A 25,118-nucleotide genomic window follows, 5' to 3' on the forward strand; every position below is an offset into this window, starting at 1 on the left:
TCCAGGCAGGGGGCAGCTACTTCTCTCACCTCCTCTACAAAGCACCAGGCAGCCTGGGGCAGTCCCACTCCTGCCAGACCCTCGGCTTCTCCCAGATGCACTGTCCACCCCCACTACACTGCCCACACCAGGAAACACAGCTCACTGGAGCTCTCCACTCAGCCTAAAGACACCACTTCTAGAATGCCAGCCTTTGGGAGCCAATGCTAAGGAAGGTCACTCATCACCTCCTTTCCAAGACTTTGGATATTAAGGGCAAGCTAGCTTTCCTTGGGATGCTCATAATTCATCCTGATGAAAGAAAAGCCACAGGTACTGGTCCCTCTTGATGCTGATTACCCGGATAACTGGACCCTAGATGAGCACTGGGTGCGAACTCTTAGAAATGGAACTGAAGGACAGTAATCAATAGCAGGTGCTGATGGGCCCATGCCCCCAGCAGCCCCCAAGTCTAAGGCCTGATGTCACTTACGCTGCGCTGCACGTGATCCACCGCCCGGCTCCTCTCATCATTGCCGTTGTAATTCTGCATGGCATCCGTGTAAGTCCTCAGGAAGGTATCCTTGATCTGTGGAAGGCAGGAGGAATGTGGTTCCGGTCCACCGCCACCCAAACGGACTCAGATTCATACCAACTTCTACCCCCAAAATGGCCTCTTCTGAAAAGTCTCTGAATCAATGTAGGCCACGGAGGGAATGCCCTGTCTTCTGAGACAAAAGATCTCAGAAAATTCGCTGAGGGATTTATTAGCTCAGGAATTTCTTTTTAAAAAAATGTTTTCCTCATCCCCAATCCAGAGAAAGAAGCCCGCCTCATGAAATGACCCACTGACGTGGCCAGTTTCTGAAAGAGTGTGACAGTGAGCCCCAACCTCAGGCCTGGCTTTTCTCCTGATTTTCTTCGAATTGACTGATGGCCACCTTTCTGTCTGTAACTTTTCCTGCCCTCGCTCAGAAGAATAACAAAGGGCAGGCCACTGGAAGGCAGGAAGACTGATGGCGCTGTGACCAGACACGGATCCCTGTTCTGGCAGACAGGAGTAGGGCAAAACCAACCTGCACTTAACCTGTCTCTATTGAGGCCAGAAAGAGAGGCAGAGGGACGTGAACTTTTCTTGTTACGGGGTAGTTCACAAAACCCTTCCTCCTCCTCTGGCAGCACATTTGGCCGTGGGTTAACTTTCAAGCTCTGTTCCCCTGGAAACCTGCTGAAGGGGGAGCGTCAGGTGTGTTACCAGGCAACTCCCCACGTCTGGTGAGACTGCCCCCGATTGCTGAAACGACTCTGGGGTGGGAGGACAGCAAATGACACTAATTGCCTGGTGGGAAGCTTTGGGCTAAGTACGGTGACTCTCTTACAGAGGCATGCTCCTTGCTGAAATACCAGGCGCTCTGCCCATGGTACAGTTAGTTACAAGAGATCAATGGACACTAGTCACATGGAGCTTCTAAGCCAAGGTAGATACCACACCTGGCTGTGTCCTTTCATTTCACTGCACCTGCACTGTCTCTGTGGGGTGGGCAGGTGCACACGGAATAGACCCTGGGCCACGTTGAGGACTTCCACAGGAGAAACAAGCCCCTTGCTGGTGGGCAAAGGGTGGCTTCGCACCCCCCCCACCACTCACCTCAGTGTGTCAGATGCACAGAGGTGAGGTAGATGAGGGTGTCCAGGCCCTGGGTATCCCTTTCCCCACCCCCCAGGGAGCCCAGTCATGGCAGCACGTGGGAGGAGAGGGGGCAAGGGCTCAGCTGTGTCTGGGGAGTTCACACACGTGTTGGGGGCACCTCTAGGGCTGTGGAGGCCAGGACTTCATCAGGTTTCACCTCGCCTGACAATAAGAACGGGGAATCTAATTCCAGATGCAGCACCCATATACAAAATAGGTTCTAGAAGTCGGCCTTGACACCCGGGATCGCACCTCCGGTAAGGGGAAGACCAGAGCAATGGGAAAAAGGGGCAGAAAGTGCCACGAGCAAGCTCACTGGGAACTGAACTTGGCCAAGCACAGAAGCAGGGTCTGGGAAAGATCATGCCAGGCGTTCAACAGCCTCAGTGTGTTTTCCACCTTTATCTTGCTGTTCTTTTGTTTTTCCTTTCTAACACACGCATCTCTACTTCTGGCTTTACTGCTATTTAGAGGGTACAATAACGGACTGCGGGGGGAGTTAGCGCTAGTGCTTTATTGTAGCGCGTACTCTGTCTGACCTGTCACCCCTATACACATCTGACAGGGGACACCGTGGTGGCTACAGACAGCATGAGGGCATCTCATCTCTGCCTGAGTGTCTACCCATTGTCTTAACAGAGCATCCACAGTGACAGTCCATGGGAGGAGGGCCACACAGGATACAAAACAGCCAGCCATGTCCTTGAAACCACAGTTACGATCACAAAACAGTACTCAGAATTCTTTTTCTCCAGCCTCCGAAGTCTAAACTATTACGTGTCAATTAGAAACAAAGCCATGTAGGGGTTTCAGATCATGATAGCCCTCTTCTCTATTGCCCTTGCCACCACACAGAGTAGCAGGGCTCCTCGCTCCTGGGCTTGGCCTCTACCCCCCATTTGGCAAGGGGCGGCCCCCAGGGCTCTGAGGAGGGAAGTGGGGAGCGTAGGCTATTTGGGGGAAATCAAGCAGTCACAGAAATCTCGTTTATAGACACCCACTTGTGCCTTGCTGAGGCTGCTATTTTAAAAGGAGTATATTTGATCGACACCAAAGGTCACTGCTTTAAAACAAGGTAGAGAATCATTTCCTGCGGGAGCTATATCACAAAATAGAATGAGGATCAACAACTAAGGTTTTGAGTTTGGTGAAATTCCTGCATTTAGATTTTTATTGGCATTTCAGCCCCTATGAAGTGACATTTGGAAAACAGCGATACCACTGGAGATGCCAACTGGCCTCTATGTGCCCCTCACACATTATGAGAGGTTTCAAAAATCCTCCTCCCAAAGACCCGCCAACTGAGTTCTCTACGTTGTGTACACTCACCTCATGACGGAACACAAACCCAGAAATGCCAGCTACCAGCTCAGCCAGGAACACCAGCGACAGAAACATGGCATACTGAAAATCAAGCACACGGGGACAAAGGCAGACACGTTAGGATTGGGACGAGTGCTCCTTTGGGGTAGGTGACTTCTCCATCACAGGGAATCACACAAATCCTCATATCCCCCAGACAAAGTTGAGGAAAAGTTTAAAAATACTCTTGTCCAGATTTCCCCACATGAGCCTCAATATAGAAATGTGTCTATTTAATATGCATAAGCATTTTGGGCCACACATGCTGAGGAGAGCTCATCCGGAGACTCAGCTCAACCAGGAGAAATCTGGAAGGGCTTTTTATAACTCAGGTATCCGCTATTTTTGATGTTAGAATTGTTGAGCAAGAAGGTACTCTGGGGGAAAAAAAACAAGTACTCTGGAGGTTCACGGTTCTGCCCTGTCTGGGGGTCTTTCATACCACCTTCCCCAGGATGGTCAGCTGACGTCTGCGGGCACCCTTCATCTGGCTTCTGCAAGCTTAGCATAGTCCCTCTACCCGTGTACCCCTAGCGGCCCATTCAGTTTCCAAGCTTTCCCATTGCTGGGAAGACTTCCTTTCTCTTGGCCACAGTCTGCCTATTTGTAACTTCCAATCCCTGGTGCTAGAACGGCTTTCAGAAGATCTGACAACCAGCCCAACCTTGCTCCTACACAAGGGCCCTTCATATGTGTGACCACTTCCATGATGTGAACCCGCTGCTTCTCTTCGTTTCAGTAAATCCCTCCGGTTTTCTTGAGCTCATCTCCTAAAATGGCTTCAGATCCCCTTCCTTTGCAACTGTATGAAGCCCATGCTGCCAGAAAGACCAGAATGCACACGGGTCAACGTTCTTCCTCAATATGGTGATCAGCCTTGAGTGTAGCACTTAGAGCAGGGGCCAGGGGGCTACTTCCCTCTCTGATTCTGCACAGCGTGTGGAGTTGATAGACTTTAAAAAGCAAGTAAGCTACGCGATTGTTTGTAAGTATCTAAAACCCTTAGTGCTTCTTATTTGTTTCATGCTTCCTGTTCTTTCCAAGTTGACTGTGTGTGTGTGTGTGTGTGCGCGCGCGCGTGTGTGTGTGCGCGTGCTCACGTGAGTGCGCATGGAGGGATAAATTACATGGTACTTATGAGACATTAAGGGTTTCCATTTTTGTGGCTTTGAAAAGCAGATAAAAGGAAAGAGAAGGGATCCTTTTCCTACAAGGCATATGTCTTCCAATCTGTTTCTTCTCATCTCAAAATGAAATACAACAGTCCTGAATGTTTGCAATGGTCCTAGGTGATGCTGTAGAATTTGGATAGACTCGACGTGGTCGTGTTACTTATTTGTAGAGTGTACATATGTGCACAGGATCATAAATTATTTTTCTTGGGTAGTAGCACATGTTAAAAGGAGAAAATGCTGGCTTAAAAGGCCAATTTTGTTTGAAATCTTAACAAAAGTCTCTACACACACTTAAAGCACAGCCCCTAAAATCGCAAACACAGTTATGAGTAGAATGCCCCACGTACATGACATCTGTCTCTCAACTTAGTACAAAATGCAATGAGAAGCACATGTGACTCCAGAGAGAGTCTCACCCCAGGTCTAGAATCCACCAGAAAGTCCTGTGGGAAAGTAACTGTCAGGAGGCAGGTGGGAAAAAGGACATTTGACTACGTGATCAGATGTCCTCCTAGGTTTACATCCTAGCTTTGTTGTGGGCTAACTCTTAGGAAAGAGGCAGCCACTCTGGGCCTCCATAAAGTGAAAATAGTTATTTTCAGTTGTTTTGCAATTAATGAGGTTAAATGAGGACCATAACATTCTAGACTGACAGTTAATCAGTGACTTCCGCTCCTGTCAGCCAGATCAGCAGTTTCCTGTCTCTGGGAAGTTCCCTGTTTCTGGGAGCTTCCAGAGAACAGCTGCTTCTCCTTCAGAAGGCCTTGGCCAAAAGCCTACTGGGGAAAGCTTGTACTAAATATAGGTGGTAGGGGTCGAGTTTTCCACATGTGAAAATACTGTAGTAGAGAGAGTCCTGGCTTTGGAAGGAAATGTCTATGGGTCCAATCCCAGCTCTCCCCACACTAGCTGGGTGAAGCTGGGCAGGTTATGCACCCAGTACAGCATCTAGCAGAGAAAAGGAATTGGTGTTTTTTAAAAGACCAAAGACAAAAACTAAACAAAACCTCCAAAACTTCTCTCCAAAGGCTCACCTGCTAGTGAGCTCACAATTGGTAGGAGGAAATGGCAGAGTGGTTTGAAACCGCCTTCAGCAGAGTCCAATGCTAGTCTTTCATATGTGGGGACAGAGGCCCAAAGAGGCTACATCCCTGCCACTAAAGACCTAAGCCAGGTCCCCTTCCTTCTTGTTTGGACAGATAGATTCTTAGCCATCTTCCTTTTTTATGCCTCTGAAGTAAATTCTCCCCTTGCTACTCATTGCACTAAACGCAAGGCTCCCAACCCTTGCTGTACCATCGAATCCTCTAGAGAGCTTTCGGAGAATGTGATGCCAGGGCCCCAATGCCACAAATCCTGGTTCAGCCGGCCGGAGGTGGGACCCCTGGCGAAGGTGTTTTTCGAAAACTGCCCAGGTGATATAAGCAGGCATGCAGAGTTGAGGACTCGACCAAAAGCCATCCATGTGCTTGTAAGAAACCCTAGAAGGTGGACCCAGGGCGCTAGCATAGAGTGGCAGGTGACAGCAGCAGAAATGCCTCTGTGTGGCCTCACTCTGGCTTTTCCACCAACCTGGAAAAACCCATGCTGGCCAGGGTATCGGCCTCCCGCGTGGTCTGCAGGATGGAAGTGGCCGGAGCAAACGCTACCTCCATGAGGTTGTCAAGAGAGACTAATCGGTGCCACTTTGGAAGGTGGTTCCTTTGGAGTGAGTCACCCCCACCCCCATATCTGTCACTAGAGGGTATTAAATGTCACCCTAACTTAGGGCTAACCACAGCACTGAGGGACTCTCCACTCTCCCCTTTCACAAAATGAGGCGTCTGAAAGAAATCTCTTTAAACACAATGTTCTTTTGAGGAGAGGCCCTTGGTACCTTTTATCTATAAAATCCTTTAATGTTAATGCTCACTGATGAAGAGCATGGGCGGTGAGTGGACAATTAGGCAATGAGTCCACCAAAAACTTAAGAATCACGGTAACAGCCTTATGACACCCTGCCCCTTACCCTTTGGGAAACATCATGCTGTGTGTGTCCTATTGCAGTGAAAGCACCCAGCCCTGGGCCTGGTAGCCAACATTTGGCACGGCATCAACCCTCTGTTGAGTGGGGAAGCTCTGGCTTAGCTCCACTCCCATAGCGCTGAACTGGGGTGCACAGGTTGAGAAGAACATGCCCACGCAGCCAAGCATGGCCAAGTTCAAGGAGGCAGAATGTATTTCTCCAGTGGGAACTTGAAGCCGAAAGGCTGCTGATGTTTGGGATGCTGCCTTGCCCACCAAAGCTGCACATCACACACCTGAAGAGATTTCTAAGAAGGAATGCAAGACTGGACCAAGGCATCTCGCCATGAGGATATAAATGGCTTCTGAGAACCACAGGCTGCTGCTTTGTCACCACCTACCTCGAGGGACCAGAACTGGATTTTTTTGTGCCAGGCTGTGTTTGGGGTTGTTTTGCCCTCTAAGGGATTAAAGGGTGGATTAGGTAAGAGTCTGGACTAAAATTAGAGTCCATGCATATTGACTTGTGGGTGGCTTCAAGAAGGGCCATGTCACTTTCATGTGATTTATATTTTTTCACAAAGTCGTTGAAAGAGCAGTATTCTGTTGTGACAGACTCACCAGTTTCAGCATCCACGGGCTACCACGGCAGGTCGCAAAGCATCCAAACAGGCCAAAAACCACGATAGTGGTGCCAGTTCCGATGAGCACGTAGGGAGCATTTGTGGAGTTCTCAGCAATCAGGGAGATGTAGGTGCCCAGAGTGAGTTTGCCCCAGACTCCAACAGCCAGCAGGATCACCCCAGTGATCTGAAAAGGTGGAGGGGAGGAGAGAAGGGACTATGAAACTGTGAAGGTGAGAATCGACACCCTCGATGTGGCCTGGATGTGAAGACTCATATTTCCGTGGGCAAGTGGCACTTGCTTCAGGAGTCCCCGAAGCAGCGGAAGTGTTGGAGACCAGTCACTCAAGCCATCCCAGACTAAAGACACTTGGGTTTTGTACAATTAGATCTGGCCCTTACACAAAGCCATATGTGGCTACCACATGGATTGCAAGTCTAGCCGACAACAAGGAACCTTTTTTTAAATCTGTTTCTGAAAAATGCATGTTTGTGCTAATACAGGTCTCAGAGCCCTCCCAGGCCTGGTCGGAGAGCCGCCACCCAATGCTGAGCTGGGCATAAGGCCATTAAGAATGTCGGCCACCCTCTTCAATGGCACGTGTGGATACGGTACGTTTTAAGGACATTTTGCATGATGTTTTAAGGAGCAAGATGATTTTCTTTCCCTGTTAGAACAAAAATCTCTACAAAAGCAAAACATTCAAAATATTTTTGAATCCCTATTGATACATTGCCTTATTTACAGTGCTTTATTCAATATAAAACAACAGAAGAATCTGAAGATTTCCTGGAATTAGCAATAATGCGATTTGGCAAATCCCACAGATCAGTCCAAAGGAAATCGCCACAGCATGTCTAAACTACAAGGACCTTGCATCAATCAGGCCCTTACTTTAGGGAACAGACTTGGGGCTACATGCTATGCTTTACCCTCCACCCCCGGCAGGCCACATGACCCAGCAGCTACAGCTGTTAAAGCCAGTTGTTGACTTTGTGTCTTTATCTCCCAGCTCGGCTCGACTTCAGTTTTCCAATAGCTTAGCCACTCATTCAAACGGACAGCCCCCTAAATGCCACCTCTTCTGACACCTCATGAGGCTCGAAAGAAGCGTGGGTGTCCAAAGGAGCCCTTTCCGAAGTTCTGTCCCACCCTATCACCCAATGTCCTATAGCAAATGCCTCAGCTTCCTGTCCAGCCTGGCCATCCAAGTGAGGAGGCATGATGAGAAACAGGAGCAAAGCAGTAGGGTACAAATCAATACCCACCTTGCCAAGGTCTCCCCTGTCCATCAACACACTGTCCCAAATATGCGCTACATGAGGAAGCAAATGGTGGGGCCAGTGAAGATGCTTGGCCCTCTCTCCTGTACACTCCAAGAACCCCCGCAGTTTGGAGCCACCAAGATCCACCATCAGACTGATTCTCTGTGTGGCACACTCCACCCATTTGGCGGAAGGGATCAGCAGGAAAAGCAAGAGCTTGGTGATATTCCCCTACCCCCACCCCACTTGCCTCTCTACTCTGTAGAACCATCACCATGAAAGACAGAATTAAAAGCTTTGAATCAGAAAAAGATTGAGAGACTAGTGCTAGTTTTGTAAGGGGAAGGCGAATGAATGTGACGTGATCTTGAGGAGAAAGCGTTTGACACTAATATTTGGGAGAAGGGGGCCCAGGGGAGGTCTACCGCCTTTGAAAAGTTCCATTGGGGGATGGCCTCAGTGAGTTAAGAAAACCAAGGCCAGAGGCTGCCAAGAGTTTCAAGTCCTCTGCTGACACCTGGTGGTTGCTAAAGAAAGTAGCTCCCTTGAACAGCCTTCTTCCGCCATAGGGAAGCATAAAATGGAAACATAAAATGCTTTTCATCCACCAGAAGCAAAAGTTAAGATTCACTTCTCCGCTCACTAGGGGTGAGAACGCAGTGAACATTAGGGAGAAGGGAGAAGGGAGAGTGCCTGGATTATCTTTTATGTCTCAATGCTTAATATAGTGCCAAACACGGCCATTTCACTTCTCTGGGTCTTAGAACATCTGCCTCATAAAAGAGTCCTTCAACTGTCACGTACTTACAAAACTTCTCCGTCGGGTGGATATTGTGAGGGGCCTTAAGATGGAACCAGAGAAAAACTTCGCCCCCTATTTCCCACTTCTACCATTATCTGCCTAATGCTCTAAATGTCACGGTGCCGATGTACTGATCAAAACCAGGAATTCAGTTAAGCCAGGCACTGTTTAGGCTGAAGACACATCTCCTCTACAGACTTACTCTTTTTCATGTGACTGCTCCCCACCCCCCCGAGATTCATAACGCTTCGGACATATGTCGTTAGGATGCATTGGCTTTAGTGACCGAAGAGAAGAGTCTGATGGCTTAGATTTCTGTGACCAGCCACTTCATACAGTGCACAACAAATATTATACGCAGTATATCAAAGTTAACCCAAATCTGGATTTTAAGGGTAACAGTATTAACATTTTGATCCCTTTTCTCCTTTCAAAAAATAATTTCTCTGAATGCCACCACTGCTTCATTATAGGACAGCGCTCTCTGGTAAAGTACAAAACCTATAATATCAACTTTGTTAAAATGTTCATAAAATGTAAATTACATTAAAATTTATTTTTGCAGACCTCAAAGGTACCTCTTTAAAGATTGCCAGTGGAAGCAAAGAAACACAACACTGTGGGCACCACATTGTGTGGGAGGAAAGCCATCCAGGATCCTGACCTAGACCAAGCCAATCATCCTCTAAGGAGCTCTCTTTCTCCTAATGACGTGGAGACTGGCATAGATGGGCCCCATCCAGCACCTGTCTTCTAGGACTCTAAGAACAGCCCAGAGAGAAAAGCCCTTCTCCAATGTTGCTCTTCTCACACTCAGAGATCCCTGATGGCCCAACTCTGTGTCTGGAAGGCCGAACCCCACCTACACAAGGCCTTCTGTGCACACCGAACCCACCTCAGCAGCCTCATCTCCCTCCCTCCTCTTTATGCATTCTATGTAGTTCCAGTAAAACTGAGCTGTTCTCTGTGTATTCCCTGTGCTTTACTGCTTCTCAGCCTTGGCTCGTGATGATCCTTTTGGTGAGAATTCTTCCCCTTCCTATCACTACCCGTCTACATCCTTAACTTGTATGGCATACCGTGCCTACTCCTCCCAGTCTCCTTACGCAGAACTTACTCTGTACTATCCCCCTGTCACGCGGTGCCCTATCCCCCTCCCATGCACATCCAGGACTGTGACCCTCTTGAGGGCAGGAGATGTGTGTCTTGCACATGGTCAATGTCCAGTACGTGTCTTCTGAGCAAATGAATAAACAGCCGATGGTAGATGTGAGAAGGGACAAGAAGTCTCCTGCTAGCCGTCGACATGCTCTACTCTCTGCAGCTCTCCGAGGAACTATCAGAAATGGTACGAAGGCCAACCGCATTGTCATCTGGGGGACATTACGATGCTTAAGGACAAAGACGAGAAGATGAACTGGACAAGGGAAAGAAGGTTGGGTTGGACTTGGGTCAAGTATGGGACAAAAGCGCCAGGCGCTTGAAGGAAAAAACTACAAGCTAAGGGCTGAAGAGCCATAAAATACAAACTCGTGCTTTCTTTCATTTTGTCTACTATAATAATGCTTCTCACCAAGGATAAGAAACCTACAAAGACAAGCCCAAATCAAAAGTCATTGTTATACACTGTGTGATTTTCTTCTTGGTTCCTGTCAACAGACACGCACATGCACACGCGCACACTCCCCCCTACGTGTACCTTTACAAGCACCCCCAGGGTGAAAAGCAAGGCACGCGTTCCTTTGACACGCTTCTTCTGCTTTTGCTCTCCATGAATAGGCTCAGGGCTCACCAAAGAAATTTTGTGTCTGAGCTCCTCAGAGCCCTGCAATTTCTAAACCCATCAGTGTGTCACTGGTTTAGCTTTCTCATGGAAGTTTTGCTTCTTTCTCAGAAGATTCCATTAGCAAGCAGCCAACAGGGTGGCTGAAGAGGGGACAGATCAGAGCCTACAGGTCAGAGCCCACACGAGTGGCCTGGGAAAGGTGCTGCCACCACCTCACCCATTCTCATGTCAACTACGAGCCAGGAGGGCAGGCCCGGTGCCCGCCAGCAGTAGCCAGGCTGAGGCTCAGGGTCTCCTCTCATTCCCAGCCTCTCGTGGCGGCTCGACATTTTGTGCGCTTCTGGCGCAGCTCAGAATATATGGGTAGTAGAGTACTGCCGGCTACCTCTGATTTAGGCTTGGTGAGGAGGCCGAAAAAGCTATAATGGTAGCACCATAAATTGTAGATCTGAACTAGAAAATGTGATGGCTCACATTACCTTAAAATCACATTGCAAGGATACTATGGGTAGGTTGGCCAATATTGCATGGAGTGTCCAAAATGCTCTGGAAGAGATTTCCTGAGGTTCGTTGTCATTTGGAAGTAGATACTGGGGGAGCAATGGCAGCAATCCGTGTGGTCCTTTGCCCCCCCTGCCAGGTCAACACAGCTAATGCTGGAAAGTCTCCCTATCGTCCCTGCAGCGTCCTGGTCCTCTGAGAGCAGCCAGGGAGACGGTGCTTCTGTCTTTCTCACATGCCTACGGGCATTTCACTGGAACCCACTGCCTCCCCTGCCCACAGACCACAGCCTTCTGACTGAGCAGCTGTAGCTCCTCTCATACTCATGAAAGGCTGTGCCAGGTTTGGGTCTGATGGAGCCAAGTCCATGTACTCTTTATTTCCTTAATTGCATGAGATACGAAATATGCACTTGGGTCACCATTGGCATAATGTGTATCTGTTCTTGTAGGTGGGGTTCATGAACCCATGTATTATGCAATGAAAAAAAAAAAAAGACCATGACAAACTGAATTAGAGAAGCACCAGCTCTCTCAAATAGACCCCATCCTAAGAAGCCATCTGGGATAGAAAGCACAGGAACGAAAGACCAGCCTGAAGAAACACACAGAAGAAATCGTAGGCCGAAATCTCAGCTAGACAGCAGGTTAGGCGGAAGCCACAGATCGATCATCCCAGAGGCTTCCAAGTTAATTCGCCCCTGGCGACTCCACGCAGAGGCATTGTGAAATGTTCCGCCCGACTCCAGACAATTCTCTAACTCAGAAAAACCACATGACACAGAAACTCCATCCATATCATAATTAAAATAAATACAATTAAATAATAATTAAAGCAGGAATTAAATCACTAAAAGACAGGGTCTTCAGAAGTTAGATTTTTAAGAAGCAGCCAAGCAAATTATGCTTTCTGCCCCCTCTTACTTGAAGCATGATGCTGAGGAGACCATGGGGCCGGTTACTTTGCCTGGTGTTCTGACCTGATTTTGTACACGGAGAGATAAAGCAACCAGAAAGGTAGACAAACCAGCAATTTCTGCCACGTTGTGGTTTTTTCTCTTTAAACTTGAAGAAGTAACAGTGTGAATCTGTCATATTTACAGCTTAAGATTTTATTACAAGTTATTTGTGAAAATACGGGGTTGGGCTAAGAGGCAGAATTGATTGGGGTTTTCCAGTGGGCTTGAGAACCCAGTCCAGCTGAGGGGCAGAGGGAGAGCCAGTGTGTTTATTTAAAATGTAGGTGAAGGGAAGAGCTCTGGGCCGGGAGTTAGGATCCCAGGGCTTCAAGTTGCAGTTGATCACAAATTAGCTGTGTGACTTGGGGCAGACCACCGAAACTTTCCGGGCCTTGGTTCCCTTTTCTGTAAGATCAGGAGGTGAAAAAACCTGATTTCCAGTGCTCCCTTCCAGCTCTAACATTCTGAGACACCAAATCAGAAGCTGCAACTTGACATGCTTATTCACTCGCAAATCTATTTAGGGAAGTGCCCACTTGGAAAATAAGCACCAGGAAGTTTATTAGGTCCTCCCTGTGACTGACAAACTGTCAGCAGTGGGAGTAGGCAAGTCGGCTTGTCTCTGGACTCAATGCCCACCGTTCTACCAGCTTTCTGAGGTGACAAGTGGTTGCTGGGAAAGAGAAGGAAAGAAAAACGCCCAGGGAGGCAGGCATTGCTGTTTTACGCGGACGCTCAAAGATTTCCTAAGGTCACTAGCATAACAACAAGCTTTCCTTTTTTTTTTTTTTTTTTATTTATTTATTTGAGAGAGAATGAGAGAGAGAGAGCACATGAGAGAGGGGAGGGTCAGAGGGAGAAGCAGACTCCCCGCTGAGCAGGGAGCCCCATGCGGGACTCGATCCAGGGACTCCAGGATCATGACCTGAGCCGAAGGCAGTCGCTTAACCAACTGAGCCACCCAGGCGCCCAAGCTTTCCTTTTTTTATATGAAGATGACATGTCGTCTTAAGAGCGGTAAGACCTATGATTTGAGCTGCTTTTTTCTAGGCAGGTCTGTTAGCCAACTCAACTCTTTCACTCCCTCGCTTTTATGACTATGGTATGTGTGGAAGAGAGGGAGATTAGTGCGATCTCTAAAAGGGGATAGGGAAGTTGAGAAGAGGGAGAGAATTGGGATGATCTTAAACACTGATTTGTTAAAACTGGGTTTGAGAACCATTAGGAAACCCAGAGACTTGTCTGGTCCCGGCCCCGTTTTCTATGGGGTTTGACGTGACCAAAGGCCACGCGGGGAGTGTTCTGAAGGCACTCGTGGAGGTGGGACTGCAGTTTGGGAGCAAGTCAGAGATGCAGGTGAGGGCTGAGGCCGGAAGTGACAGCCGAGGGAAAGATGTGTCTCAGGAAACAGAAGCAGAGGATGGCGGGGGGCGGGGAGGAAGGACGGGGCTGAGGCTGGAGGAAGACAGTCACTAGAATGTCGGGGGATGATGCCGGAACTTGGGGGAACAGTGAGGAGACGCAGAACTGAGTGGACAAGTCTATGAAGGTGGCTGCTGACAGGAGAAGTAGGAGACATGGAAGAAAGAGGCTTTTTTTTAATTCCCCTAAAGACTTATGGGAAACAAAAGGTCAGCCCAGTTCATGGGCTCCATATATGCCAACGGGCAGATGCAGAACTCTTCCTTTACACACCCAAGAAAACCCACAATTGTATTTTATATTTAAATATCCCTTCATCCTATAGCCAATTCACAGAATTCAAATTCCAGGAGCTACGTCATGAGCCCAGAGTGATTTGTCAAAAACTCTAGCTTCTATTTGGATTTTAACAGTGAGCAGCCAGGGTCTGATGTACATGCTGTCGAAGAGATCATACATCGATGCTTCTGAAAATATGAAAAGGGTTTTGAACAGCACCGGGAAAACTCAGGAATTCCAGTTCCTGCTGTGGGCTCACCACAGGCCTTTCTTCACGTGTTTAGCAAAGCAGCTGATCGTGTCACAGGCAACAGCTCCAGGAATGTTTTAAGTCTATCAAACAAGGCTTCCGTCCTTGCGCCACTCAGTTTCAGATCTGTGGCTTGGTTCTCCATCTGTGAAATGACAGGACTGGCCCCTGTAACATCTGTAGGAGCCCTTCCAGTGCTTAAGTTTTATGTGTTACTTTGAGTTGCCCAGGGGTCCTCAGAGGGGCCAAGATCAAACCCAACTGTTCCCTGGGATGCAGACCACACTGGTCAATAGTGTTCCCCAAGGGCCTGTGCTCGCTGGGCTTTGTACTCAGCCTGGGGGCGGTTAGCTGGGGAGGGGCTCAAGCAGGTGGCTGGTTGAAGACTGAATAATCCCTAATGTCCTAGACGCCCAAGGAGTGGTGGCAATTGATCAATATGTTGGCAGCACTTCCTGCATTCAAAACTGGCTCTGAACATGGTGGAGTCATCTGAAATGGAGCTCTCATGGAAAAGTCAGGGCTACACAGCTGCTAAAATCATAATCAAGACCACTTTAGTCAAATAGCCTTTCATTACTTGAATTACTAAACCCCTTCAAATGAGCCCAACCAGTTCCACCTTCTACTTAATTCCATTATTCAACAAAGGGTCACAGGAAATTTCCAAACATGTTATTAGGGAGTCTGTATATCCTACTAGGAAATGTGAAAGAATGGGCAGCCCTGAATTGGTTTTGCATTTCCTGTATATTACTCTAAAGGATTCTGGACTTTAGGTCTCCTCCCTCTTAAGGAAAAAAAAAAAAAAAAAATCCACAAAGAAAGGCCCCAGAAGCAAAAGAGAATTTTGCTCCATGCTTATTAGCACATTGAGAAATGTTCCATTATATCAGGGAGAAATTTTAAGGGCAGCTTCTCGGCATTACTTTTCATCTGTAAGTATTGCTGAGTTCTCACTGAAAATGTTCAAAACGGACTTAGGTTTGTGATTTACACCACCGCAGAGTGTCTAACCCCAACCTCCAGCCTCTAAGAGCTCGTAAAAGAAAGAAGCCAACAAACCAGAGGATAAGACTGTCTGGACGTAGCTCACACCTCTGGTCTCACTGATGACCCAGATATATAAATAGATGGCATACAGATGAATGCTTATGAAGAATTGGGACAGCAAAGCCACTTAATGGGGAGATTTGTGTACTTAGAAATCAGGACCAGCTGTAGTGGCTAAAGTGACAGAAGCTTAATGTCTGGGGGATTCCCTCTATGCCACACCTCCTCCGCGGAACCCCCAAGTTGATCTCACTCGCATTTAAAAACTGTTGGCCCAGTTGACACACACAAAGAGGCAGGTGAGTGCCGGGAGCACCAACAGCCAGCCTTATCAGGGGCATTAACAGGTGGCCCGCTGAGCAACTGAAGAAAGTGCTGTGGGGAGAGACCCCTTCCTATGCTTCCCTTCCTCGGGTGACCTAGGACCAGACCACTGCTATGGAAAGATGTATCAAATTCCACACTAATAAGAAGAGAGCTTTTAAAAAGAAGATCGGGTCTGTGTAAGCTTATAAACAAGAGCTACGACTGCGTTATTAATGCCTGTTGACAGAAAGTTTCTGCTGACTGCACATTTACCCTGGCCTGCATTGTTAATTGTGTGTGTGTGTCAAGATTTGAAGAGTCTTGTGGGAGGAAATCAGGTCCTTTACCTCCTCTGTATCCACCAAAGCCTCACTCACCCACATCTTGTGTCCGATCTTCCAAGACAACGGGTCGTTCAGACATTCTGTCCTAATGAACATTTAATAGAATCACTGCTTGTCTGAGTGTGGTTCCCAATTTTTAATTCGAAAGCCAGTCACTGTGCCCATGATGAGCACAGGATGGGAGTTCAATAAATGCAGAATGCATCTCAGTGGCAATCTCTCACCTTCGAATTCAGCTCTCTTCCAGGGGCTGTGTCCTTGGGGGTTACCAGATGGGAACGAACGTGGATAAACCAGTCCTATCGGCAATTCCATACGTGTGAACCGAAATGCCAACCCGGGACTGAAGAGCAACACGTCTCTCTCATGATTATGTTGTTGAACAGATTGAGCTTTCCAGGAGTTCCATTATTTGCAAAAGGGAAAACTTTCTTTGCAGCATTTCTATATACGATTATCATCTCCAAAATACCAAAAGAAACCCACAGTCCTCCATGGATATGTACACCTCATACATACATGTGTAAAGTCAACAGGAAGATGCTAGAACATAGACAGTGAGGTGATCCCTGAAGGCCTGTGCTCGATCTAGCTATGTGTTGATGGGGGCTCCGGGGGTGGGGTGTTTGGGGGAGCTCATGCCTCTCTTCAGATGAACTTGGCACTGATGAGACATAATGCCAGAAGAGGGCCTATCATTAGATGAGTCAAACAACCTGTGGAGGAAACATGTAAGCAGCACTGAATAACAAGATTCTTATACAAATAGTAACGTGGTCTTCTTTCAGTGGTCCTAACTTTCGCCTGAGATGATTTAAGGGAAGAAAAAAAAAGCCACCTCACTTCTATTCATGATTTAATTAACTTTCCTCTCAATACTCAAATATCCACACCACACACCTATGTGATACCACCAACAAATAAGATACACAGGGACAATTCAGAGGTCTAATATGGACAGGGTATTGCAGGAAAAAAAATTAACTTTGGTAACACACGTTCTTGGCAAAAAAAAAAAAAAATCAGTTATTTCGGAAAAGCACAAAGAGGATACTTCGCCACCATCCATGGCATCTCTCCCTGCCTCTACCTTTGCTCCCACGGCTCTGTTCTCAACACTGCAGCCAGGCTGATCTTGTTCAAACAAGAATCCGATAATATGACTCATTTGCTCGAAACCCTTCTACACATCCCACCTCCCAGGGCAGGAGCCAGCACTCTCACCCTGGCCTGCATCCCTTCCTGGTTCTTCTGATGGGACCTCCCGTGGCTCCCTCGTCACTTACTTGGCTCCAACCCTCACGGGCCTTCTGGCTGCGGCCCGGTTCCTGCCATGGGGACTTTGCACTCGCTCTTTCCTCTGCCTGGACTTCAGAGATCCCTCCCTTCTTCAAGTCTCTGCTCCTCAATGAGCCTTCCCATCATGACCCGGTTTCAAACTAGAACCCTGCCTCTCCAGCAAGCCCTACTCCCTTTCCCGCTTGGTTTTTCTCCACTGCACTTACCATCTCCGAACACGTGGATTTACTTGCTTCGTCTGTCTCCCCAAATGAATCTTAAGCTCCACGAGGTCAGGGGATTTTGCCTGCTTTATTGATGAAACCCCAAAGCCAAGACAAATGCCTGCCCCATAGTAGGGACTCAGTAAATATTTGTTAGGTGATTGAATACAAGAAGACAGGCTGAGAGGCAAGTGTGAGCTTTGGACGCCAGGAGATCGACGGTCACTGGCCCTGCACTAAGGAAGCCAGATAGTGGACTTGACTTGCACAGGGCCAGGCGGTGGCACTCAGATTAAAAACCTGTTCTCTGGCCAACTCGCTTCTAATCTGGCACATTGCTTCATAAATGTCTGCTTTTGACCACCAGGGGGACTACATGAGAAAGCATGGGAACAGCTAGGTCTAATCCACTAATGGAAATGTAATTCGAAGCTCTAACATCCTAGAACTCCGTGAGGTCAACAGCTGATGGTTAGGAGTCAAGAGAATGAGTGGTGCTTTATACCAGCACGTTCTGCATGGAGCACTGGGTGTTATACGCAAACAATGAATCACGGAACCCTACGTCAAAAACTAATGATGTAATGTATGGTGATTAACATAACATAATAATAAAAAAATATGTACAACGGTGCGGGGGGCGGGTGGGAAGGACTGGAGGGGGTGCTTACTGTGTGCTGGGCACTATGCTAAGTGCTTTAATGCTTTGTCTAGCTCAGTCTCCTAATATTCCTATCACACTTGTCTGAGGTCATCAGCACTAAATGGCAGAACAGACACTGAAAGGCCTGGCCCTCAACTACTGCCTTCCCTTAACATCCTCCTAGGTAGCCTGCCCTGGAGAAGGTTCTTTCTCCCCCAACCCTCTGCCCCTGCCTCCTCTGTAAGAAAAGCCCAGAAGCCAGCATCATCCATCCTAGCAATGATGCCAGGTTGATGCTCAACCCTGAGAACTTGGCTGCCACAATTAAAAAAAAATTAAAACCTGCGGGCATAGTCACTAACTGATTTATTTAAAAATGCTGTCCATTATTTCTCCCCTTTCGAGCAGGAAAATCTATAGAAATGGAAACACGTTCTGCTCCAAGCTATAGCTTGGTACTTTAAATGAGCCAGGATGGGGAAGAAATACTCCGATGTATATGTTGGGGTGAGCCAGAAATGTCAAGTATCACAAACTTCACACACAAGTCGACACAAGGACCAACCGGAAGACTCAGGAAAGCTTGGCAGCAACACGGAAAACCGTAGCACCTTCTGGGAAAAGTTTAGGAAACTAAAGTACTCTGGGTCTCACCCTGAGGGAAAAAACCACGAAGTCTGTGGCTAAAATACATACCAGAGAAACCCGCTCTGAAGCTGTGACTCTCAAAGCAGCTGCGACCCAAAGTGATGGCCAGCGCGGTGGCGACATATCCGCCCTCCCCACAGCCTGCCAAGGGGATGTGATTGTCCTTCACAAACTAAGGGCAGAGTCCACAAACAGTTACCTGTGTACACGCCCCTGATAAATGGCATTTACTGAGCAGTACTGTGCTCCTTACATGCTTCACCACATTTATCCTTAATCTCTGTTCTGCGGATGAAAAACAGCCTTTAGGGGCGCCTGGGTGGCTCAGTTGGTTGAGCGGCTGCCTTCGGCTCGGGTCATGATCCTGGAGTCCCGGGATCGAGTCCCGCATCGGGCTCCCTGCTCGGCAGGGAGCCTGCTTCTCCCTCTGACCCTTCCCCCTCTCATGTGCTCTCTGTTTCTCTCATTCTCTCTGTCTCAAATAAATGAATAAAATCTTTAAAAAAAAAAGAAAAGAAAAGAAAGAAAAACAGCCTTTAAAACCTGGGGCTTTGTAGGGCGCCTGGGTGGCTCAGTCGGTGAAGGGACCGACTCTTGGTTTCGGCTCAGGTCGTGATCTCAGGGTCATGAGATCGAGCCCCGTGTTGGGTTCTGTGCTCAGTGCGGAGTCTGCTTGGGGATTCTCTCTTCCTCGCCCTCTGCCCCTCCCTCCGCTTTCTCTCTCTGATAAATAAATAAAATAAAATAAAATAAAAATAAAATAAAATAAAAACTGAGGCTTTGAAAGGTTTGGCAATTTGCTCAAAGTTACAAAGCTAATAAAGGGGTACAGCCCAGCATTAATTTCACTTCTGCCCAACTCGAGGGCCACATCCCCTGCCACCACGACTGTCTGTGTCCCACGGCAGTGTGAGCAATGCCGGCCAGCTCCCAAGGGCTGAGGTCCAGGAAGGGGAGCCATGTACAGAGAAGCCGGGTTTTCTTTATGCTGCCTAGGTGCTTCCTAAGGATGGGTTGTGAGGAAACCAGAATTCTGAACCAATTTACAGAAACGTTGTGGGCACTTTCTAGTTGTCAACATGCAGGAAATGTGGGAGGGGCAGGGGTGTGAACAGATGGACTCTACAGGCTGACCCTGTGAGCACCAGTCTCCTCCCTTCCCCTTTCCTGCCGAGTGCCTCCCGTGTCTGCTACCGGGCATGCGCCCCCTTATAAATGGGGTTGTGCTCCAGAAGATTTACACATTACTTGTTTGGCACTCCGAATGCATTTTCTTGTGGAAGCAGTGTTAGACGTGGTGCCTGTGTTTCTAGGTCAGTCCTCAAAAGTCTATATTTAAGCCAGTATTGGGGAAAGTTATAGAGAAACAGATTTTTGTCTCAATACGGGGAAGAACTTTCTAATAATAGGCACTGCCCAAAATGGAGTGGGTTGCCTTGGGAAGTGTGACAACAGAAGGTAAACAGCTTTCTGGGCACTCCCACAGTGTCTCCAGATGCATCCATGGGACAGAAGTCCTATGGATGGGAAGCCAGCAGGACTTTTTGACAGGATTTTTGTCTATATGTGGAAAAGTATGAAGGTTGCTTCATACTGCCTGAAAAGTCATTCTGATCCTGACTATTGTCCTGGAAACTTTGTGCGTTTCCCAGCCAATTATCTCCCTGGATTTTCATACATGAATGAATAGGTGCATTAGCAACACAGGAACCAGGAAACCATTCTCCCAGACTCCGAGTTACGTCTCTTTTGATCTCCAAAAGGCAGTGATAGGTCACATAGTTTTGCCACATGAAGAGCAACAGAAATACCTGTTCAGCGTAATGAGGTTGCAACTAAAATGAGCTGGGTTCTTTAAAGGGGGATATGGCACCTGAAGGAGTGCTTGCTTTATTATTACGATACTTTTATTTTCCCGAGGCAAACACACTCTCGACCTTGTCTCACCTGGAGTCACAAATCCTGGCTGATTTTAAGAATCGGTGAAGCTGGTTAAAGATAAATTTATAAAAGCTGTAGAGGCAACCTTCATACTTTTCCACATATAGACAAAAATCCTGTCAAAAACCTGACATACGTTGGAAGTAAAAAAAGAAAGTATCTAAAAAGGTGTTGTTAGTAATGGTACATTGCACCAGAAATCTGTTCCCTATAAAACAATTACATCATAGCTCCTTAGAAAAGCTATATAATTAGCTCTTGGTCATGGTTATGGGGGCAACTACAGCTCCACTTTTTGCCCTTGAGGTGACAGAGCTGCTACCGGTGAGCTGGCTCCTGACGGGCACATGCTGGTTCTACGTGCCCTGCCCCCCCGCCGCCACCCCCCGTCCCATGGCCGCCCAGCCGGGTCCTACTCGCCCTTGTAAGCAAAACTAAAATGCCTTTTCCACCAAGAGGCCTTTCCCAACACCCCAAGACAGGAATCATTTCATCCTCCTCTGAATATGCTTTGGATTTTCCACATGGCTCTTATGAATAGCATTTTACCTTGCGTTCCAAGCCTCTGTGGACACCTTACTGCATCCCCATAACCCACGCCCCACCAACAGATGAGTCCCTCGTGGAGCTGTGTTATTAACTCTACGTCCTGGGGCACCTAGCGCTTGGTCTGGATAACTACGTGTGCTCGAAGGGAGTCCTTTCAGAGCAAATACGTCTCATCTGGGACACATCACTGGGCACCTCCGCTTTGGACGTTGAGGTTGCAGAGAGGGCGCGGGATGGAACAGGTACACAGGACTGGTGACAAACCACCAGTCGAGGGTGGCAGGGGCATTAAGGGCTGCTGCATTGCTTCCAGTTTGTGCTTAGAAATGAACAGGACTGCTGTGGTCTGAAGCAAATCAGCAGCTCAGAAAAGTACAACTGGGGAACTGGGTCCTCCCCAACTCGGGCCACAGATGAAAGCCCCCCCCCCTTGCCTGAAAGTCACCAACAGCAACTTATTTTAGAAAGCTAGGCTTCTCAGAGAAAAGCAGCACTCCTTCCCCGCTGGTGGACAGTGTTTGTGTCAAGTGACGGGCCCGCTGATGGCTCCTTAAGGAATGTGTAAGGGGCCAGACCTGCTGAGCCCTCCCTGCCCTGCACACAAGCTAATGACCAAGGACACTCTTTTCAGGCATGGGGGAAGCCACTGGCTCTTACTCAAAGCCAAGAGTCGTCCGAAGTCCTGGCACACGCTGGGAGTGACCGTGGGTGCAGGACTGCATAGACCAGCAGGCACCAGGGTACATTCTGGTCCCGGAAATCATTGGGCATTGTCATTTTTGCTCAACTATTCTTCCAACTCATTTTGCCTTGGGTTGTTCGATCAGAAAGTATAACCGTGGGCCATGTGGCTTCCGGGAAAAGCCATACAAGCCGCCTGGAGCGAACAGGGGGGGTTTCCCGAGGACCACAGGCATCTTAAGGGACGGTACAGGTGACACTGATAACTCGGAGGACGGGAGCCAGGAGAGCTAGGCTCTCCCGCTGCCCACAGCAAGGGCTCTGGAGTGTGCTTCTCTTGCACACCAACTACATCCCTCCCTTTCGGTGCAGAGGACCTGTCTCTACAGTGACAAGAGCCTCCCATCAGAGCACCTCCCAGATTCACACATCCAGCCAAGACTGACAGGCAGCCCTGCATACTGACTGCCAATTCGTGGAGGATGGAACCTGAGGGGCCGACCTCAGGTCAGGTGACCTCTCTGATGCCATCAACAGTGATGGGGCCTGGACCATGTCCCCGTGCCCCATCTTGTCAGCAAGAGCCAGGAGAATAGATGCTCAGAAAAAGCTGGGAGCAGGGTGACCCGTCGATTACACCATGCCTGCCCCTTAGAGGCTGGGCCATCCCTCTCCTCCTGGAATAAGGGAGAGACTGTGAAGCCTCGGTTAAACACTCCAATCTGTGCGGCACCAGAAGGTTCTGATGGAAGACCAAGTCACCGCCTCTTGAGAGAGCCCTGTCACCAGCACAACCCTTTGCTCAGGAGGGGCCCTGGGGAGACCCCCCTCGAGGAGGCAGAACCAGAGTACACGAGGACGTCCTGGCCACCTGATTGGGGTGACCTGGGAGTGGGTGCAGCACTTGGCAACCCCCGGGAGGCCAGACCCTTCCCTTGGCTCCTCCCCCCAAATGTGGCTCAGGCCCTTGACCACAGGTGAGGCTTGATGCCACGTGACCTCAAGTAAATGAAGACACTCTCCTCAAGCAATCCGGCCCGTTGCAGAACTCACTCTACTCTACGGACCATTCGAGGTGGTTCTCTCTTCAAATCCAATGGGGTTGGCTGGATCCTTGGAACACCCTCACACCTACACTGAGCGTCTGCCAAATCTGGTCTAATACCACCCCTCTTCCGACTTGCCAGCTCAGTCAATGGTGGCTTCTGGTCCTGCAGCAGGGACACCACCAACCTGAGAATGGGGGCTTGGCTGTGGGGAAAGAAATGGGAAAATTTGGACAATACAACACAGGAAGAGTTGTCACACTGTGTCCACCTGTCAACATCTTCTTTTGGAGAGGACAAAGAGCCTGAGGGTCAAAGACACAGGAAACAGACACCTTCCACAATGCTAGAGGGCGGTCATAAAAACTTTTTTAAGTAAATGGTATAGTAAATAAAAAATCGAGTCTGGGATTGCACCAGGGTCCCTCCTTACACAACGGGAATAACATAATATTGGCATGTTGTTTCTTCTTAATTCACTTAAATTGCAAAAACCTAAACTAAGCAACAGTGAGAGAAATCATGAGTGACTATCCATGGAGGGGACGAGACTGACAGGAGGGGCATGAGGGGTAACAGGGGTGACTCTCATCTTTCACTAGGGTGTGTTTTCAGGGAGGACCTCAAAACACAAGCAGAAAAGAATGAAGAAATGTTATTACATAACCATTGGAGACAGCAGGAGGAAGAAAATGGTGCCTGAATTTTATGTAACAAGGAAGATTAAAATACCATCACATCTGTAATGTGCTTTATAGTTTTTTTTATAAAGTATTTTCATTCGTAGACTCCACTGAATACTTGTAAGAACCCCAGTAGGGCCCCATGATCAGCATGCCCCCTTGCACGATGAAGCAGCAGATCCAGAGAAAATTAAGTGTTAACCCAAGTCCCACAGTCTCTAAGTGACCAAGACAGAACTAAAACGAAAGCCCTGACTCACAGGCCAAGACCTTTTGACTATACCATGCCATAAACTTGTATCAGTTAGCTTTCCTTGGTTTAATTCATTTTATTTTGTGTATCCGACTTGGGCCTGACCTGATACTCTAAACTGTGAAGTCCCCCCTGAAAAATGATTTTATTAACATCATCCAAATGTAGAGGAATCAGAGTGGACCATCCCATCTGCCACAAACCCCAGGACTCTGTGCACGCCTAACAGCCAGTGTCTAGAGCTCTTTGGTATTCAAACCCTGAGAGTAAAGAATGAAAATCAAAGAGTTAAAATAAAACCAAGCCATCAATACTGCTACACTTTTAGCACTTTGCCGACTGTAGTTTCCATCTGTCTTGCACTTTGCAGGTGTCCATCTTGTCATCTTGATAGCACACAACCAGGTGAGTGAGGTTAGGAACTGAGCCACTGTGTTGTATATTTCCAGGAGCACCCACTATGGTGCCCGACTTGGAGCACCAACTCAAGAAATGCTATTTGTTCGATCGATTGGGTACCTTCTAGAAACTAATAGTGTTAAAAATGGAATCCTGGGACACACAATTTTGTATCTCAAGAATATATTTTGGTAAAATTCAGGACAAATTTACTGTGATGAGTTTATATATTAACTGCCTGTGTTCTCTTCCCCTTAATCCAAGTGGGGGAATAATTGACAGAGCTACTGAAGGACACCAGCAAGCAAAACCGACCTGCCGCAACTTCTGTTAGAATAGAGCGGTGAGGATAATTTTTTTTAAGTGTTTGCATTTCTAGCTGGGTGTACTTAGAAGAAAATCTAGAGCCAGCCCTTTCCAAACTTTGATGTCTACCTTCTGCCCCAGAGCACCCTTAATTCTCCCCAAAGGCCAGACGGTTTTCAGGTTGGGTTATCTCTGAGATACACATCAGTGCTGTTCTTTCTTAGTGGAGCACAGGGGAGTATAAGTACCGACCTCAGGGAAGGACCAAGAATTGAAACAATCCGCTCTCCCATGACCACCAATCACTGGCAATCCGAAGGTACAAATAAATCCCAGAAGTAAAGATAAAAGCCATGAAGTTGCTCTATGGCGCATGTGCTTTTGCTCTCTCAAAGGCAGAACTTTAAAAATTGAATTGACACGTCATCGTTTTAACACAAGTTTTTTTTAAAAATTTAGCAACATTTCACTTCACACGAATGCACAGAATTACAGCATAGAGATCATGCCGGAACGGTGAAGTCACTGGAGCTGCTTACTCTTACTCTTAAACTCTTAAACCCTTTTGGTCAGCACAGGAAAGCTCATGCCCTCCTTTAAGATTATATGGAATTGCAAAAATTCTTTCAAGCAATGGAGGCTTTCTCCATCTACACCCACCTCTCTC

General features: G+C 47.9%; 1 protein-coding gene across 1 annotated transcript in view; it reads right to left on the reverse strand.

Annotated features, from left to right (window-relative positions):
• Positions 1-25,118, reverse strand: part of TSPAN7 (tetraspanin 7) — a 125,036-nt gene that overhangs the window by 15,827 nt on the left and 84,091 nt on the right. The window contains exons 2-4 of the mRNA XM_021681752.1: positions 6,832-7,020; positions 2,999-3,073; positions 473-568 (exon numbers count right to left, since the gene is read on the reverse strand). Of these exons, the coding sequence (XP_021537427.1) occupies positions 473-568; positions 2,999-3,073; positions 6,832-7,020 (360 nt within the window). The remainder of the gene's footprint in view (positions 1-472; positions 569-2,998; positions 3,074-6,831; positions 7,021-25,118) is intronic.

This window comes from Neomonachus schauinslandi, chromosome X (assembly GCF_002201575.2).
Source record: "Neomonachus schauinslandi chromosome X, ASM220157v2, whole genome shotgun sequence".
NCBI classification, from domain to species: Eukaryota; Metazoa; Chordata; class Mammalia; order Carnivora; family Phocidae; genus Neomonachus; species Neomonachus schauinslandi.